The 21209-nt window shown below is 41.9% G+C and overlaps 1 protein-coding gene across 4 annotated transcripts in view; it reads left to right on the top strand.

Annotated features, from left to right (window-relative positions):
* Nucleotides 1–21209, top strand: part of LOC138178349 (uncharacterized) — a 303819-nt gene that overhangs the window by 241173 nt on the left and 41437 nt on the right. For all 4 annotated transcript variants that reach the window (XM_069110111.1, XM_069110121.1, XM_069110102.1 and 1 more), the window contains exon 13: nt 9421–9546. In XM_069110111.1, coding sequence (XP_068966212.1) covers nt 9421–9546 — 126 coding nt within the window. The remainder of the gene's footprint in view (nt 1–9420; nt 9547–21209) is intronic.

The following is a 21209-nucleotide window of genomic DNA, read 5'->3' as shown; positions in this document are numbered from 1 at the left end:
TTTACGATACGGATGTTTGCAGCAACTAAATAAATTAAGTAGCTTCGAGAAATTATTAATCGAAGCAAACTCTTGTAATTTTCTCAATGTATCCTTCTGCAATTAATTAATATTCTCTCGCAATTCCATCGGTAATTAATTCCCACCCTCTAGATTCGATTACCTAGATTAATTTCGCATTTGAATCTGGAGAATCGGAATTAATTAACAATCCGTAAGCTCGTGATTCGAACAAGCGTAAAAACTGGCAAGTGCCTTTCTTAGCCTAAAAAGTATGTCATTGTTTAGAATTATCTGTGTCCGTGGCAAGAAGAAGAGGAAAAAGAATTTATATAAGAAGAGATAAATGCAGGAAAAGTAGGTAGTAAAAAACGCGGTCGCATGTAAGATGGTAGAGGAATCGAGGGAACCGTTTAGCCAGTGTAAACATTTTATTACACGTCGGGGACGGTTGTATTCCCGCGAGCCGACCGAATGAATCGCGGCATTCCTCTCGGCGAGCGTTGCCGAGGATGAGAAGCCCCCTTTTCCTTCGCGTTCGAGAGCAAACAAACCGTGTATCTTTATTACAGTAATAACTATAATCTCGAGTCCCAGCGGAGAACCCTTCCTTCCATATACGATACACCCAGTCGTCGGCTCTCTTCCTCGAAACTGCGTAATCAGTTGCCGTCTACTTCACTGAAAGCAGCTCTCCTCACTTTGAATCACCTTAACCGACAGTACGGTAGGCAACCGTGGCTGAACACGCTCGCGACTTACACACGGAGGAACGCGCCGCGTCGGTGTTCACTGTCATTAGAGGAGGGAACCGCGATTAGAGTTGAAATAGACTCCGGGCCTGATACAAACGACTCGCGATCAAATTGATTCGGTTGCAATTTCCGTGGGCTCCTTCTTCACTTCCAACCTTTCCTTTTCCCATCCTTTCGTGGCTTTCTTTCATGTAAATCCACCGACGATGCCTCGTAAGTGACCCATCTTTTTGCCCTCGCCGCTCTGACAATTATCGCTGGTTAAGAAGTATGATTTAGGTCGACGATCCACGGTAGTGTTATTCGCCAAGATTTGTAAGAGACTCGGATTATATGGATCCTCTTAACGGCCGGTATCTTTTTTTCCCTACGTCTTTATGATCGCTGGTTACAAGTTACTTTGTAACGCGTTTCGTTTATTGCGATTCTTGTAAATATAAAAAACATTTCTGTATGAGTGGTACTTCCACCCAGAAGATTACATTCTGGACAAGAGTAAGTCGAGAAAGGAGGATAAAGTTCCTTCGTTCGACAACGAGATTTTCAGAAAAATGTCAAGCTTGAAAATTCCTTGTGTACTTAATTATTAAAAAACTTCCATCTTTCCAATTCACTCTTACGCATAGAATACGGTAGTTGCGGCTATTCTTAAACACGCGTTCCAAGCATTCGAAGGATCGGTCGTATATCTTTTCGCAATAAGAAGAATCGCCAAAAAGGAAGAAAACGAAACGTAAAGCACGCACATTCCGCGTTCCAAAAAATTCCACCTTACGTTCTCAGCAAGCTTGAGGTATCCGTAAAATCAAGCCCAGTGCCACACATCCACAAATCTCGGATCCCGAACAACCGTTTAAACATCGGAACGACCTCAGAAACGACAGGAGGCACTGAAAAAATATCATGGCGGTGCGGTACACCGACGCGCGGCAATCGGTGGAGGCTCGTTAATTTCACGGGAGGATTTACAAGCTAGTGAACGCCTACCGTGTGTGCGTATGATCATTCCGCGAGCCGGCAGCGTAAAACCCGCGCGACTAAGCTACGGTATTTTATACGGTGAATTTCATTGTGCTGTCCGCGTGAGAGAGGGTTGCAGAGGATAAGGGTGCGACATCCAAGGGATTTCGTTTCGCTCGTAGTGTCTCTCGTTAAGACATTCGCGCCTGTTAATGGGCCGGCGCGCTCGCAAGTAGCTTTAACGCGAACTGGTCGCCATACATGGCGCGGAAGCGACTGCTACTCTCATAAAATATGACGCGTATCTTCTTATTAGAAGTAAATTGTATCCTCATTACCTGGCGCGCTTCTAGCGCCGCTATCTCTTTCTCTATTCCCTCCTGGTTCTCCCGCCTCCCTTCGTGGCTCGTTTTCATTTTGTTTAATCGCGATCTGACTCGAGCAAGGTAACTAATCAGACCACCGTTTGCAATCAGATTTCACGGAATATTAATAGTCTGGATGCTCTTTCTAGGCTTGTCCCTGTGTCCACTGTCGCAGCATCGATAACACGCAAAGTGGACGTTGGAATGTACCTAATCCTGCTATAAATATTGGTATAAATATATCGAATAGCAATTTTAAGGATATAGGAAATGTTATAATGCGTAACTAATAGGAATTTATTAAGATCTATACGCGTATCAATTTAATATTTATTTGAAATAAGGAACAGAAATTAACCGATGTTAGCTGAAATAGCTAGTCTGCTTTGATATGAATTTACAAACGATACTCGAGAATTCGCTCGGCCTGTAAACGAACAGTCTCTGTTGGATTCTTAAGAATTCGTCATAATAATGGCTTCAAAAACTCCAAAATCTAATTAACGCACTTATACGGAGCATGTACTGAGATGCAAAACCAACTATTACTATTATTATTAATTTCTATTATTTATACGACGATGCAAGAATTTTTAAGCAATCGTCGTTCAAAATGTCCGATAAAATGACAAAAATTATAATAGGACGAGGTATATAGGATGCTGAGAAATTTTGAGAACTGCTTAGGTGAGAAAGTAAGTGAATATGTGGCTGCATTATTTAATAAAAGATCGTTGAATAGAGAGGAAGATAGAGAAAAGGGATCACACGGAGAGATTTCACGAAGACATATCACGGAGGATTATTTTACAGGAATGAATTGTGTAGGTATAAGGTGGATATCGGTGATTGAAGTAATTCGTTGACGCGGATACGTAGGTCAATCGATCGTTATCAATCGACCCGATTCGTTAGCGCGTTTGGAGTATCGGTCTGGTGCTCGCGTAACGCTGCATTTAAATCACCAAGCTGCATACTTGTTGCCTGATAAAAATCAGCCGGTACATTGATCGCGGGTAATTTATGAGCTGCCGTGTTGGGCATACCAGAGCGCTTACATAATTTATGAAATCGTCGTATAATATCTGGCTAGTCCTCTGTTCGAACGTGTTGCGCCACAAAAAAACGCGTCCGCAGTCGCTTGTCTGTCACAGGATTTTCAGCCACGAGCCTTTCGCGAAAGATAAATCACCGTCAATCTTATACCGGGTCTTTGCAGATTTGATTATTTATTAGAATTCATAGACAGAGAATTATGGGCCATTGTATGCAAAGTAGACGTGCACCAAAATACTCCTCCGCGGTTCTGCTTAATTCCTGGTGTATTCTCGTACTACCTGTTCAGTGCGATATATGTAGATAATTTTAGAGCGATCATAAAATGTGAGATAGGAAGTCAGTGTATCTGAATCGTTCAGCGTCGAATATGTTAGAAACATATCTATATCGTAAAGAAATAGAAACTTGAAATACTACAATTCTTAAGTGTTAAATGTCATCGCAATTCCTCTGAAGTCCGTTATTTCCTTAACGCCTAGTAGCAAACCTTCGATGCCTAAAAAAGGACTATCGTTTATATACGCTCATTAGCAAACGTAAATATTAACAAATGTCCATCATGATACTCTCGCATTTCTCGCAACAAGAGCAACAAGAGCAGCTATCTTCACGAGTGCACCCAATCTAGAGCGCTCCACAGATTCGTCGGTCACCCACCATTAACATTACTCGAGACTAATTGGATGCTCCTTCGAACGACATTAGCGTACCACGCGTGTCGTATACATTACCACGCGTAACTTTAACCGTTCAAAAACATCGAGAGAAATGATCCTCGTCCGTGTACAAAATTGTTTCTCTCCTACGGGCGATCGGCCAAGTCCATTCAGAAGGATCGAGACGAATGTCGTCCGCCTCTCTTTCTCGATCGCCAACGAGAACGAGAATGAGCCTCTGGGCTGTGCGATTACTCATTGAAGACGTTGATTGCGGCTACGGCATACTTACCGAATCTCATCGTCGGAGGCCGAACGAAGCAATAAAACGCGCCCGGCTGAATTTCGACGTAGCTTCCTCATTTTTTCTCTCTCTCCATCTCCTTTTTTTTGCGTTTCGCGCAGAGAAGCACTATTTTACGGCCTGTTAAAGGCCCGAGTAATTGTTCCATCGAGAACGAGCACTTGTCCCGGAGACTAATGGCTACTATTCGCTCGTCGCATGCTGGATCGCTCTTCTCTCTCACGGTGTCGTCAATTTTCGACCCAAAATCATGACCATAGTCCTCTACAGCGAACTTTCGTTCGTTTCCTTGAATTCGACGTTATGCAACGTGTTTTTCGAACGTGTTACATGTAGCTGAGGGAAATAACACGCTCTGTACTTTGCTTTCTACGTCGAAATTTCGGTATAATTGCGAGCAGGTCTTTTTTGCGTTGTGTAATCGAAACTCTGCTGTACTCTTTTCTTGGCTGAACTTTTTTTGTACCTTTCCGTGTTGTGCGAAGTATGTAGTGATAACACGATGCCTTGTCTTTAATGTATCTTAAATTCCCTGTTGAATTTCCCTGTCAGCCATTTGCGTCATTGTAATTTGATAAAGCGTTCGTACATTCAAGTTTCTTGTAGGTTGCCTGACTTAGTAGACATTCTCGTCACAGGGAATCGATTAAAACTCGTTCATCGATACTTTTCGTAGGCGTCCATGCATAATCAATACGGGAACTCCCACTGTTTTGCATTTCTCTCTGAAAGTGTTATGACACGATCCTTTGTAGCCACTTTGCCTGAATATTGATCAGCGAAACTTGTATAATTAAATTACGAATCGATTTTATCGATACAATAGACGTGCCAGATTGTTCTACAGTTATCTGTTTAATCATAGAGACTCGATCATAGAGACTGTTCCCGAGTTACAGAGACGAGGTAACGTAACGTCAGTGTTGAGATACCTATAAATACGCGTTATAGAAGCGAGAGATGCGCTTTAACGTATCCGCCATTAATCCTCCGTATACTTACACGCCGTAGCTTCGTGTAAATAAACGTTAGCCTGCGCTAATCTCGCCTGACATCGGGCTGACCGATAGACCGATTGATGCGACTATCGATGCGAGAATCCAGCGAACTTTCAGCGACAGGGAGCCACCGATTCTCGCGTGGGTGACCCATCTCATGCTATTGATCCATGTTCCACCTCTGGGCACGGTTGCTTTAGTTACCGATCCCAGTCCTACCTACAGATCCAGTCGGTGTTTGTGCCTTGGAAAGATTAAAACGAAAAATCTGTTTGCGTTTTTTCTACTCATTTTCTCAGTACTTTCCTATACACGATATATTATGTATTAATTATTACGTATTTTGAACGATACAACAGCACGTTCGAACAACCAAGAATCATCTTCTATAATGAAAGCTTCGTATAACTTACGCTACGAAGTCAAAATGCTGATTCACTAGAGATACGACGTGATATGCCACGTGCAAATGAAAATGCACGAATCTATTGTACAATTATATAAACAAAACTAATTGCACTATGTAATCAGACATCGATTCTCATTCTTTCCCCTATCTCATTTATCTTTCGTAAGATCAGCCCTATTTCAAAGCCCTTAACGAAACCAGCAATCATCCCTACAACAGAAACTCCATAGGGGCCATAAAATTATCGTCGAAAGCGAGGATCCTGGCCCGTAAACCCACTGAGCACCCCGAATGAGGATGAAAGGGAGATGAAAACGAGCACCCTAGGGTCGATGATAAAAATTTGGGTCTCGATGGGTCTCCGAGCTAAGCGATCATGTTCCTGGTTCGACGTCCTTTCCATCTCGTCCACGCCACGAATGTGGGACGATAAAACGAGGCTCGCCCCAACAGCCAAATGAGGCGGCATCGTAAAACGCGCGTTTCGGGAAAGGTGCATCGAAGAAGGTCTTCATTCAGCTTGGTAACGAAGACCGCTTCGGTCGCTATGTGGAACGTATTCTATTTAAGAAACTATGTGCTTGCTATAAAACTTATCGGTGTGATCTTGACAATGAGCGCTTCATATAGAGCGCGAATATAAAAGAACCGAGAACGTATTCTTGTTAGACACAGACGAACATATTCGGACCAGTGAAAAAGTTTATGGACTGGATCGTTTAGTCATTAACTTATTTGAAATCCATCTGTAACTAGAGGTTCATCCCTGTGAATAGATATTTTGAAATCTTGATAGCTTCCATTACTGTCCATTATTTTTTTATCTTAAAACCAACACCACTTTGTAATTTCATACAATATTTTCTGCAATACTACTTCTGCGTGATCCTATTTCTCTGGCCAGTTTCTTCGGTACTGTCTGATAATGATAACACGAATTCCTTCACGTGACGCATATGATGCGTCACTGATTGCATTGAGTAGACATACGATGCACATGGTGCGTCAGCAATTTCAGCAAATTCACTTAACCAATATATCTTTGCGTTATCTATCGTCGAATTATTGACTTTTAACTGAACTGTTTCTTGGAAATTGAACATCGATCCTGTCAGTATTTGTGTAACGAGATTAAGAAATCACCAAAAGGCGAAGTTTATTCAATTGGTTTGTGAGAGACTCGTTTACGTTCACGAAGATATCAAAATTCATAATCCGCCGTTATCCACCAGAAACAGCAATTTCGCACGTTCCTCTCACTTACACCCTCTTCCACCCATCCGTCGTATTCTCAAACATCCAACACCCACGCGAATACGCACGATCCGAGACGCGGATCGCCAGTAGATCACGACCCCGTGATTTCGCGTGGAAGACAACTTTCGCAGGATGCCTGTAGCGTGCAGAAGGTGTCCATATTAATCCATGATGGCGCGTTATCGGACATTCCTCGCTGACGATAGGATCGTCCATTCTCGTGAGAAGATGCGACGCAGGCGGAAGCGACGCGCGCCGCGCTCGAATCTAAATACCTGTCAGCCGTGTGTTTACACGGCACGACGTGGCCGCGCGATAACGCGCACGTCGTTTGCACACGCTTGCACCTGCACGCGCTTCCATCGTCGCAGTTTTATCGCATTTCGCGGCCCAGTAACCCGCATAACCTGCGCGCTTATGATCCAAGAAGTTTCCGCTTAATCCTTAAAAGGATGGGGCAGTGTTCATTTCTGTGAGACTCGGTTTCAAGCTATCGATTGGTCGAAGAATAGCCAGAAGTCGAAGATTATTTTGTTAGCGGTGAATGGAAACGGGAATTTATGTTTCTTGGATCTGATAGGTTGCTTGGATATTGTTTGTCCGTAAGGGACATAGGTTAAGAAATTTTTGCTTAAGTTTGGTTTCCTGAAATGTTGTAAGTTTTCCACTGTGAATTGTTTTGGTCTGCTACAAGATCCGTGTTTATATTCGTGTAACTTATTAGACTTGTCGATTTTAAATATAATGGTTTATGAGAATAGGTTTGTAGGCTTGAAATATAGTATAGCATAGTTCAAGTTTCATCTGTATCTAGAATATTGCGATATCCATATAGAAAGATCCATTAAACTTACGCAACGAAGTTACAAGAACATCTATACTCCTCCAATTTTTATTAACGACAATACCATTAAGTATATAGCTGTAAGATCACGAAATTTCCTCGATCACGAGTATCTTAAACCTGGTTCATAAATCAAGAAATCCAAAAGCATCGGGACCTGCAGTAGTCGCTAACATTCTCGTTCGTTACTTTCTACTCGATCCTCGTCCCTCGCTCCTCCATGATCCATCTCTGGGTAACCATCCTTCAGCCGGTCGGTCGCAATTACCGGCACACTTTTTCAAACGACCAGCCAAATCTCGGCGAATTAATTCCACTCGCGGCGTTCCTCTCGCGCGTCCACGCCTCTGTCCGATCGTCGCCCGCCTAACGCGGCCCAGTGACCCAAAAAACCAAACTTTGCTCGTGATCTGACACATTTTGTGGTCCTTCCACGGACGAACTAGCTGGCTTCCTTCGTTCAAGCTCCTCGACGTCGACAACGACGATGATAATCGCGAGGACGATCTCGCACTCCTCCTTCCACATGCTCTTCGTACTCGATCGGCACATTCTCTCTTCCAGCTGTTCCCGTTAATTATTCTCGCGGACTTTTCGCTCGCCGCCACGTCCAATCGCAACGACGAATCATTAATCACGCGTGACACGCCCGTACCAGCGATCTAATTATCGGCTAAAAGAGCACGCGGATACCCGTACCGAGCTGTTGCCCGAGGGTAACGCGTGCTCGGCAGGTGAACCTGATCTATCACCAAGAAACTGATTTTCCGTGCTGGAAAATCGAATCGATAAAGTTTTGTTTCGTCGAGTTGCGAAGAGAAGATGTTGCGTTGCTTCTCTGCTCTTTGATTTTCGTTTTTTCCTTTCCAGCAGAATAGGAAATAATTATGAGCTTTGCGAGGTGTCGAGGATAGAGTATAAGTAGAATAACAGCTGGCGCATTGATGGGATGACGAAGCGAAAATCAGATCTCTTCTGGTTAGTGAGAAGACTGCCTATTCGGTTAATCATGTACGACAGATTGCGCACTGCATGGAATTTTGGTAATATTTTGCGTCTACTGCATTTTATTTTCTTTATGAAAACTTCAGTGGGGTTGTGTTATTAACAGATTCTAAAGTATTTAGAAAACTTATTCGCGATCATCACCAACTTTTCATCCGTCGTCGTTACGTAAATGCCTGGAATAAGAAAAAATCGTACAATAAAATGAAAACGTCAAAATGGGTGAATCTTCCTTTCTCTTGCCTCGCTAATAAATTACTCGAATTTGGTACGAGATGTGTATTTATTGGAAGAACGCAGGAGCACGTAAAACAGACTAGCGTGTCGTGTGCTCAAACGTTTCACTCGAGGTGTACTATGACGTTCATAAATAACCAGACCTCCGCCGTCGAGCACGGAACAGCCACGATCGTTCTTAATTATTTAACGAATCCAGGCAGACGTTAATTACTCACTGTCCTGCCGCGTTAAATTCTTCAGTTACGTGCTAGAAGGTAGCAAATATTGCGCTTGGAGAAACTTTGACGATGCCAGTCATGAGTTTTGACTTGAAGTTTATCACGCGCCGTGCACTTACTGTGTTACGTTGAAATGTTTAGCAATTACAACAAAACTGTTGGTGCAATGGAAATTCTCGTTGTTAGGAAAATAGGAAGGATGTGGTTTCAAGTTTTACGCAAAAGTTTTAAAGCAGGAGGTGATTTTTAGTTTTCTACTTTCTAAAAGTTCGAAAAGAAAAGTAATTTAATCGATACCGGTCGATGATAAACAATTTTCCCATTTTATTAATAACATTGCATTATTACAGGTACTATCCTGGTTCTGCAAGAAAGGCGACGACGTGCTATCGAAACACGCGCAACATTCTGCGACCAACCTATCAGCGGCGCGACTTCACGAGAGAGAATTCGAGAAGTTCTACTTCACGTCGATGGTGAGTACCCTAGAATGCACGAATACACCTCTTCATTATTTTGATGATAGATAGGATACATAAACCGGTCGAAAAATACTGAAAAAAGGAAAAAAAGATCGTTAGAATCATTAAAGATAAGATTGAAAATTTAGTACTTTAATTAACTGATTAATAAACTGATCAAGCAAGATGGAAGTTAGAATTGTAATTTTGGAACATAAGCGAAAGTCTGAGTATATATCTACGAAAGCTTCGACTTGAGCGCTACGCTAACTGTTTCAAATAATGGGATCGAAAGCAAGTCAAGATCGGCCCATATATGTCCCGAGATTTCACTTTTTTCACGTCTCATCGAGTCTTTCGTCACGGTTCGATACCGAAGAAATCCCGAGGAGAGTCGGCCGAAATGACTGAAAGATAATAAAAGGCTTCTTTGTGGCCGGTTGCAAATATCACCGCCAGTTTCGCAAACTTCCTCCTTTGCTACCGGTCAAATCAATCGGAGAAAAGGTACACGTGTTTCGTTTAACAAAAAAAAAAAAAAAAAAAAAAGAGAGAAAAGAAACAATAAAAGGATACAAGGAAGTGTATTAGCTTCGGCTTTAAAGGAAGGCGTAATATGAATATTAGATGCTCCATAGATTGGATCAGATCAGAGATAGGGATTTCATTTAGACCGATGAACGTGTAACGATGACTTTCGGATTTCGTTGGACAGGAAAACTGCAAAAAATGGATCGAATGTACTTTAAGTAATTGTGCGTGTAACTAGTGAATGTGATTGTGACACAAGAACCTGTTCCAATTTGAAAGGAATATTTATTCAATTTTTTTATAATTCATAGAACGCAGGGTAACGAATATATCAGGAAGAATCGAGAGTAAGTAAAGATGTAAACATTAAAAAGAAAGTTAGAATGATCTATAGATCTATACTATTTTACCGACAAGTATCCCGTCGATAATGGAATTCTTTTTTACATATTTCTTTAATAAAAGACATTTTCAACACGAAAACGTATGTTTTCTTATATTAGATATACTCATATAGAATCAAAATGTAAAGAAATTCTCAATGAGAAAGATCTTTAAATAAGATTTAAGGAAGCAAATTTCCATCTGTGGTTCAACAGATCTCGATCATGAAGGATCGGTAACTCGATTTCCTAGTAAGGTGGTGCCGCCTAGTGTCACTCACTCGAAGCATCTTCCTGCAATACCGACTGATAAACGCCGCGTAAATTGAACTACGTTAAGAAGCGCACGAGCTCGCTAATGGCAGCGATTATTTTTCTGCCGTGACTCAAGGGGATTGTTTAAATGGTTGGAATCTCATTTGCGCCCCGTAATGGTCAGATCGAATCGCGGCCATTAATTCGAAGACGCGAAAGCGTCTTGCCAGTAACTTTCGCAATTAGAAACGTATTCACGGAGAGTCGATTAGCCGGCGCAAACCTGAGTGGATTGCAATGTCTGGTCTTATCAATCGATCGTGCATGCCCGTGTCCGGCGACGACGCTTTCCGTTCGGTGATAACGGGGCCAACGCGACAACGTGACCTCCGCTTTCTGCGTTTCCCATTTTCTCGATAACCGATCGCAAAAATGCCGGAGAACCTTGAATCGCAATTAAGTAAAGGTATACGGCAATGATCTATTCGGGCGACTTGTCGCCGCTTATCGGCGAACCTTTTATCGGTGAACGTAGCGTTAGCGAAACGGTATGTCGTTTGAAAACTTGAATGCAACGAGTTCCTCTATTATATACTGAACTGTTCAAACTCTTTTCAATAGTTTCTTATTACTTTTGATAAATCGTAAAGTTCTTAGAATAAGTTTAAGCCTTTAGTATCTTTGGACAAGATATCTCGCGATACGTCATTTGTACGATACCATCGCGTGTGTGTTCTAGTATTTAAAAATGAATCTCATCGCATGTAAAAATCTAATAAATAGGTCACACTCACGTGTTTCTATACACAACACCTATTTCTTCGGTGATAGGATATTTATCAGCACCGTAATCTGTGGAACTTATCTTTTATCTTTCGACGTCCCCTTGCAAGATTATTAACGAAATAACTCTCCAAATGAATTTTCATACGTGCACACGTATTTATTGGCTGATGTTAAGTAGATGCATCTGGACCAGCGGGGGGTGGCGCAATGGACGACGATCCCGCGTGCGAAGAGGTCCTATTTTCATCCACATCTCGAACCGGTCCACGTCCACCGGTACCTTTATCGTCGAATTAATTTACGATCATTTCGATTGATACGCTCTTTAACTGGACGTCTTGCAATTAACCGGACGCTCCAAATATCGGGTTGCTCGGTGCAACGCGGTGCGATGTAGCACCGATCGCTTAATAATAAATCGGCGATACGTTCCAGTTCCGTTCCACCGACCCAAATAAACGGTTTTCTCGATCGTCGTTGACAATTATGACAGGACCGTGTGGGCAGGTTGCCGATGGGGGTCATTCAGCCGTCGCGGCCAATAAAAAAACGTCCATGGCAGTTTGGATAATGATCCAACAACTTGCAACGACCACGTGAAACACGGATAATTGAAGTGGGTGCCATATGATTAATTAATGTGCTGCTCGTTCGTTCGGGATATACATCTCTCGCTTGTCCCTCGATCGCTCCCTGGTCGGATTAATTGAGCAACAACCGCTCCGGTGGTGTCTTTTTGCGCTTCGTGAACTTGGTTATCGCTCGGTGAAAGTCAAATTTAAATTAGTGAATTGACGGGCTCGAAGTACGAATCCTGTTTCATTTCCCATTTTCGTATTGGTCAGTTTCTTTTTTATAGATGCGCTTAAGAAGAATAAGCAGAGAGATATTCAGATTTGCAATGAGTACTCTTTGAATTTTAACTGTCTACTTTCGGGCACATGTATCAACAAAATCATCGCAACTCGTACCTGTGTAATGGAATTAAAAAAATTAATAAAAATCAATTACTTTAGCTTCTGAGGCACTCAAATCCTGCCCTGTCTCTAGGTCATGCAGCTCTTGCGTACCATTTGAAACCGATCGAGCTACCAGTTCTTTTCGCCATTTACAATCTGTTCTCACTTTCCGTGAGCGTGAATTTCTCCGAGATTCTTCAAGTGAAAGAGAACAAGACCTACCAATTACTAGCGACGTTTCTTTTTTACGAGTCGACCACAAGCGACCCTACGTTTTGTCGTATTGACGATCGTTACCCGGAAGGTGGACGGTGTTTCCTCGAAGTACGAAGCGATGTCGCGCGCCGGAAGCCGCGTTCGGCCACGGCCATCGAGGCGAACAGCGTTCTGTTAACCCAATTACGTAGACGAAGAAGAGGAGGCGTCGCGATCGTGGTGTGAATAAGAACGAGACGTCTGCGGGCGTTTTAATAGGACGTACGTGAAATCACGATCACTGCTCCCGAAAGGAAATGTCCACACCTGAAAAAGAATCGTGATCCTCGAGCAAACACAGAATTCTCGCGAACGCCCGACGAAATTTTACCGCAACCGATCGTGAAAGTGGATGGCATTTTTCTCTTCTTTGCGGCTTCCGGTGGAGAAATGTCATGGAGTCGCAATTGGTTCGTTTTTGTAATGGCGTGATTGAGTTTTGGGTAAGAGTGGTTTGTTGTAACTCGTTCGGTGTATTGTTAGTTTAATTGGGTTGGTATGGAAGTAAAAGTGTGGCGTTTTGTAAGATTTTATGGACCAATATCTTGTGTTCAGTTTCTTATGTACGGGGTCGAGGAATCTTAAATGCATCTTATGAAATAACTTTACTGCTGTCGATAATTTTAAAAGGACTTCGTTTTCGCTATATTCTCGAAAGTACCGTAGCTTTGATATCCAACTAAACACGGAATTTGTTCGAATTTTTCATTGTTTGATAAAAATTTATAATGTATACCTCACAATCTATCTTTTAGAATAATATTCCTGTTCAAACATCTCAACCTCGCAAATATTTGAAATTCAATCTCTCCGTACAATGAACAGGCACTTAGGCTCAAAGAAATTTTAGCGTGAAGAAGATAAGAATCTTGTTTGGGCGATCACCTCGAGGAGCTCGGCTTTCTAGCATATTCTCGTCGATATGATCGCGAGGAACGATGATTGCGACGCGTTATATCCGGTGGAGAGTGGACGCGTGTCGCGAATCGCGATCGGGAAATCGTTTCGAAAACTCGATTGCAACATACCAAATCGGTACAAGGCGGTCATGCTCGTTAGCCCCGGCGTTTAATTCGCCGCTCGCCACCCTGGAAATTGCGAATCTCGCGCAAGCTTCGGCCTCGAGCCTCCTCGGGCCTGTTCAATTAAGACGCGCAAGCAACGCTGCTAATTAGCCAATAAATATGGAAACGCGCGGCGAGCCTCGCCTCGTGTGCGTGTTAATTGAATGATTAAAATGTTAATCAGCTCTCTCGAACCGGAGTGGTCGCTTTTTCGTTTCGTTCGGATGACACCTATTTGTTTCACCTTCTTACGAGCGTACTCGATGAATCTGCTATGTGGTCGTTTACAAGTTTAGCAACGTTCAAGTAAGAACAAGATACATCTGGAAGATTTAAAAAAAGTACATTCTGATGAAGAGTTTATTTGAAAACTTCATTATGTACGTTTATCTTGTTTCGTTGAGATATAGATTATCGAGTACTATTAAAGCGTTCGACGATAAATAGGCACATAATTCAATGTTGAAATACATCTTTAAATTTCCTCGCCGTGTAAAAGCTCAGCGATTTTCTCGACCCTCGTAGCCCCAATTTTCACTGTAATATATCGCATTTAATGCCTCCGCGAGCCCATTCGTTTCGAATAATCGATCCTCCGCTTTGTATTCAAATTGAAAAATATTCCGCTCGCTGACGACGAGTGATCACTGAGCAATTCAATTGGCCGCCTTATCTAAGAGCGAGGCTGCACCCGCGAAATTAGGGGTCCGCCCGCGTTTCGTCAACCCTGAATTTTATTAGCTCTACCCTCCAAGAGTTCGTGGCTGGTGGTGCGAAAAGCTTAATCGCCTAATCGAGCTCCGATCCACGCGCAACGCCCATCGAAAATTCGACGGATTCGCTGGTTCGAGGGATGAAGATACATATATCCCTCTTGAAAACCAACGCAACATCTGTCGTGGCGATTTTCTCTTACGTTAGTAATATCGTTGACATCTTGATTATCCTGAGTGAGAAAATTCAGATGAAAAATATTTCGTAACTGGCCATCTTTGCAGAAAAAAGCGACAACTTTGTAACTTCTTCAAACACGTATTTCGTCAAATACTCAGGAAATTATGGAGAAAGATTGTACCTGTATATTTTCTCTTAAATGACACGAAACATCACATCGTTGTTAAGAAAAGAAAAAGAACGAAAGACAAGGAACAAATTGCCTATCACAGGCTAAATGGCTTGCACTTCTCTCGAGATCAGAAAAACTGAGAAAAAAAAAGCGAATACGCATTTGCCTGGATAAAGCGGCGCATCTGGAGAACGAGAATTCCATGCGAGCCGAGCCGATCGAAGAACGGTGCAACAAGATGCATTAACCCATTAGTGCTCGAGTATGCATGCGAGTGAATCGTCTGACAGAGATGAAGCTACTTCTTGTTACGCATAGCTGGCCGTACGTAGCGTAGGTGTAACGCGAAAAAATAAAGCGCGAATGCACTTCGACTGATATGTGGGTTAATCGACGGGCAAAGTGGAACGATGCTACCTGGTGCCTTCTCGTTAAGAGGTGGGCTGAGTCTTCCGGGTCTTCCTGTTCATTTTTCTGGGCTAACTCTTTCAGTTCTGTAAAGTGTGGTGGGTTTAATTTCCATATACTTTGGAAAATATCTAAGAAAGTCATAAATGGATATTTATACAAATTCATATCTTAATGGATATAGTTAAAAGATTGGGAAATGAGAAAAATATGATTCTACCTTCTAAATATTATAACGATTGTATTGACTATTTATATCTTTCAAATTCTCAATAAATGCAGGAAGACCGTAGTCTAGTTATAAATTGATAATTATTTGTGTCTTAATATCGCGAAATGATTATAACTCCGGCCACAAAACATTAACAGAAGATATTCACACGAGAGATATCTATAACGACCGAAGAATTAAATGCTCGTGCTATGAAATTAATTAAGCTATTAATTAAACCAGATTATGAGACGGCTTAATCTAAAAAGGAAATCGCAGATATCTAAAATTAAAGGAAACTGCTGTGAAAGTAACTCTCGTCAAGTAACTCAATCATGATCGATAGATGGGCGTTATTAATTCACTGTAACTGTCCATAAAGCAAATCACCAGGGCACCGCGCGTCGCAGAAAAAGACTGATTGCATCCAGTTATACGGGACAGAACGCGTTTCTGGCAAAAAACCAAACTACGCTAACGACGCGCTCAACCCAAATATGAGAATTCCGAGCGGATCGGGGCGCGAGACAAGCCGAGATAAATCCACGTACAAGGTATTCCAAGGTCTTCCCTTTTCTTACACGCTAAGCTCACCGTGACCCGTTACATTTACGGGGCGGAAGGCGTGGCGTTTTACGGTTTCCTCGTAGAAGAGACGTCGCGCCGGGGGTAATCGCTAAAGCTCGATTGCATAACGCGATATCAACGTCGCCTATTCGAAGGAAACGTCGTGACGCGCCATAAACGACATCATATTCCTTTTTTACGCCTTTTTTGTCTTTTTTTACTATTTTGTTCTTTTCTGTGCCCCTTCTCTCTTTTTTGCACGAAGGCTGCACGAACATCCGAGAAGTTTTGCAATTGTCATGTCGCGAGAATACGGTTTCGTTAAGATGGCTCTCACGTTCTCTGAAGAACAATGAGCATCGCGGAATGAATTGATGCGACTCTCGTCACGGACCGATCCTCCGCAGGCAGACGATTACGCGATACAGTAGCATGAGATTTAATTCGAACGACGTTTGGTTGTGAAATAATTGAAAAACTAATCAAACGAGAATACGATATTTTGTGCAGGTGTTGTTGTAGCAGATCTTCGTTACAGTTTTTTATTGAAATTCGTACTGCTCAATTCTTCCCACAATGGAGTTACTCTAATTTCTGCGCGCGCTCTTCCATCGTATTATTCTTTCTCCTTTGAATATATATAAGGACCCTCGTTTGCTCCTCTCACACGTACTGTTTTCTATGCGCATTTGTTACGCTTGGCACCTTTTGCTCCAGGTGTTCGAAGATTTTAATTTTCAAACGACACGGACGCTCCTCCGTTGAATATCTCGCTGAAATATGCAGTGCAAATGTTAAGTGAGCGTCGACTTCATGAAAGTGAAGAACCGAAGCAAAAACGTGCTTCGTTTGCTATTTAAACGTAAAAATCTGTTAGTATAATGCACTTAGTTTTCCTTGGGTCAGTACATACGTCCGCGACAAGCTCGATTCGTCTACGTTATTTAACGATACGTAGACGGATCAGACTTGTATCATTTACCCTTGTCAATCGTTGTCCTGTCGGTACACATATACATTTCCCCGTAATCTCGCATGCAAATCGGCAAAATAGAGGCTGACATTAGCTGTCGAGCCCAAACAACGTAAATAACTCGATGAAATATCGAGAGGCGAAATTATCTACGATTCTAGAAGGCGATACGCGATCCACTTTCGTTAACGGCTTCAGCTATGTTTCCTTTCCTTTATGTAATAGAGTTGTTACAACATTAAGGATTCTTAAACTAATGCAAAGTATTTGCAGAGGCAACGGCAACGACAGCAAAATTTCGGATACATCGAATTACAAAATTTCCATTGTCGAGAAAATTGTCAAATCTCTGGAGATCATTTTTCGCGTCGATATGAATAAATGCGTAAATCACTACGTCCACAATGAAACTACGAATCTATCGTCACGCGAGATAATATCCATTGAGACACGCAAATTCGTTCAATCGAAAACGGTTCTTGGTAGACGAAACGTTCGATGAGCATATTGCGGTACACACCGAACCGATCTATGACTCGTTTAAGAATCTTTGACGCCCGTTGCGCCAGCCTCGAGTTACGTACGTGTTCTTCATGAAAAATGAATGGGTGACCCGATGGCTTATGCGGCATTACGCGGCGCGTGTACATGTGCCGCGTAGAAATGAGTGGAAAACGTAACTGTACCTTAATATCTCCTCTGCGAGATGTCATCGTTGAAAACGTGTCGGTTACTCTCTTGGGCTTTGTTCATTGCCGCTTAATAGCGCCGCGAACGTTTATGGATAACTATACGATACGAACAGGTTGATGGGGAGCATTTGCGAAATGTAGAATGCCAGCGTTAACGTGCAACTGGATGTGACTACATACATGGTGATCCACTAATCGTGGAACAAGTGATATTATGTGAAAAAATAAATCTAAGATATAGGTAGAGCATAATTATGTTTTTCTAATATGTTGTTTCGTTTTCGATAAAATCTAATGTGAACGTTCGTCTGATATATGTGAACACGGTTAATTAATGGCTCGGTACAAAAGTGTAGAATACAATTTTTCCGTTTAAGGCATCGTTTTTTAGAGTGACGAAAAAGTCGTGTTTCATATTTTTGATGTATCTTTTCACGCCTTTGCAAATTATACCATAATTACTGGGACACCCTATACAGCATGATATTGCCATGTGTATTACTATATGTTGGGCATCTTGGGTAAATAGCCGTAAGAAACGCTATTAAGATCATGTAAATTGTAAATGACACTCGAGTGAATAAAAGTAGCTCGATGTATAATAAGTGAGAGCATGTCTAGTTAAAGCAATCTATTAAATGTTTAAGAAAAACGTGTTTTAAAAAGCAAGGCCTGTCATACGATAAAACGAGGAACAAAAACGATCGATTTGGTTCAGTGCGGAGTCAAATAATTGGCCTTAATTTATCGGCATACTTTTGTACGCTATCTCTGCGTACTAAACTCCGCTCACTAAACATCCTATGCGTCGAACGAGTTCGCGTTTCATGCATATTTAAATAATTATCGTTCTTTGGTATTTTCAATAATTAGAACTTTATCCAACTACCGTAATGGAGTGGCTCTCACGGAAATCTCTTTTCCATTTGATCCAAAGAAAATTCTTTTCGTATACGTATAACTTCTACTGGAATCTTTTAATCGTAGATGTTTAGAATGGTTTAAGCCAGGTTCGAAACTGAAACTGTTTCGTGCTCTTTCACAACTCGATGCTACCGATCGAACGTTAATTTATTGCTTGCTTTCGGGTATTCTCTCGCGAAACTTCATTCGTATTCGGCAGAAAAATAGCACAGTTGCCGGTGAAGCAGTGGAACCGGAGAGAAACGCGAATTGTCATTCGCGAGATTCGTCGGCGAAGGCCGCCGGCGTAGTTGCTTCGCTTTTATTTACAGGTCTGACGCAAAAGCTGTCGGAAGGAGCGCAGAATTTGGCATACAATGGACGAGCACAACTCGGCATTCACTCACGAACGAGAAAAGCGTCGAGGAACGTTCACGGGCCCGCCGATATTCGTGCCACTGGGTTACTATACTTTCGAGTTCAACTAAATCGGCCACGTAGCTACTGTTCTCTGGAATTATCGTGGCTTTCGTAAAACGACGAGAGTAACATTTCGCAAACATCGGTTTCTTTGTCTCTCCTTTTGTTTTTCATCGAATGCTCGGCTTGTTGCTTCCTGCTTCGCCCGTTCACCTATTCCGTTCAGACTTTTTGGTTCGTTCTCGTACGAGCGTAGATTAATTAATGATTTCTTCCGGTTATTGCTCGCCAGTGTAATAATACACATTTACGAGTGATCTAGATTACGAACGAGCAATCGAACACCGTGTCAGTGCGTGGCGTTTCACTGGAGGCGCGTCGCGAAGACCTAGAAGATTGCTCCACCGGATTGGCCTGTAAGTAGGAAATCCCTTCGATTCCCCTTTCGTAGAAATGTTTCTGCCACAAATTACAAACCTATCTACGATTCGTAGAATCACGCGGCGAGTTCCATCGCGACATCTCCATTATTGATTGAAATTGATCGCCGTCGAGTTTAAATGGCTGCGCGTACATCGAGATATATCCATCCTTTTCATTATTTCTTCTCTCTAGATCGAACTATTTACCGAGCTAGGACTTTCGCTTGGGGAATTTGGGAGATCAGGAACTTTCCATTCAAAATTTTCGCTGGAAGCACGTGGCTCGAATGACCTATTAGGATAATAGACGACTTTCTTGAACAAAGTTAGGTATACTTCATAGTTCCGTATTAACGTTTTAAAACTGGTACAACTCTATAACGCATTAAAGTGCAACTATGTCACAATCTGTTTTAAAACCGATGACTTTTGAGGCGTATAACGTGTAAGCTTGTTTGATAAAGAAACGAGTGGATGAATTCGTAATAGCAAAATATATTGAAATAAGTATAAGTATAGAGATAGTGTATGTCAACTTTGATCATCGCTCGATGCTACAATACCAAAAAAATATCATAGGAAGAATATCATACATTTATATTAACAGATGTCACCATAAAAAGTTAACCTTCTTATGTAACTCTAGCTGAAGATTACAAGAAACAGCAATAACAATTTAGAGCTTGTAATACAAAACAACGTTAGTATTCAAAGGCACAATAATATGGATCTTTCCCAGTTTTGAACTTTTTCCATTTCAACTTGAACCTTTTTTTACGGCCATGGCCCGCTACACTTTTCATATTATTCTCATATATCCTAACAAATCAACCATGTGTTTGTTCAAATATAACACTATAAGCCTACAAGACTTTATTATATACACTTGTTAATATCCAATCGATCAAGTACCTGATCGTGTGATTACATACCTTCGCGACTAGACAAATGTATCTAGTTAAATATGATACATTTGAGCGTAGCATATAACCCTAGGATTATATGAGCGTCTAATAACTACATAAATATAGGCACTCGCGACTACAAGACCGTACAAGTTCCATATTCGACGCGTCAAGATTACGCGTAACAAATGTATGTACGAGTGTCGCAATTCGGAACTCCTTGGCAAACCCGTTCAAGGACGCGGCATGGAGTCCAGTGAACCTGGGGTTCGTTAGCTTCAAAGAATAACGCGAGATCCGCGTAACGAATATGTAATGCCCGTGCATACGCACAATAGCATACTTGCGATGAAAGTGGCTTGTAATCCAGGCTGAGCGTCGCGAGGGATTCATACTTATGTGTCTCGTTAGCCGATTAAGGAGTGTCCGTACGCCGATTCAGCAAAAAGGACGATCGAACGTGCCGCGATGATGCTTCCTCGCATTGTCGCGACCGATCGCGACCATTTTTTTATGTTTTAGCGACTCGAACCGAATGAGACACCGTTAACTGGAATGAATGTTACGAATTGTCTCAAACGAATCTAAGTGATGACGGGGCTTGCGGGTAGCAGATTAGATCTGCGCTTATGTTTAGGTTACTCGTGTAGTCATGCGATATCGCGAGTACCTATGCGCTACACACTTTACACACGTAACTCGATACGATTGTATGACCAGGTCTTTTTCAAGTTTACCGTCAGAGTAATCGAAATAGTGAATTATACGAATTTTACTTAGCCCCTTCTGTACACGAAAAACCTTATTTTACCTTTTTCAGATTATTCTTCGGTCGATCCATACATCTCATCCCTTGTCCCGAAAGAATAAAAAAATCA

This window comes from Bombus flavifrons, chromosome 1, assembly GCF_040668555.2.
Source record: "Bombus flavifrons isolate JBK064 chromosome 1, iyBomFlav1_principal, whole genome shotgun sequence".
Lineage (NCBI taxonomy): Eukaryota > Metazoa > Arthropoda > Insecta > Hymenoptera > Apidae > Bombus > Bombus flavifrons.
This window is presented reverse-complemented; position numbering and strand designations above follow the sequence as displayed.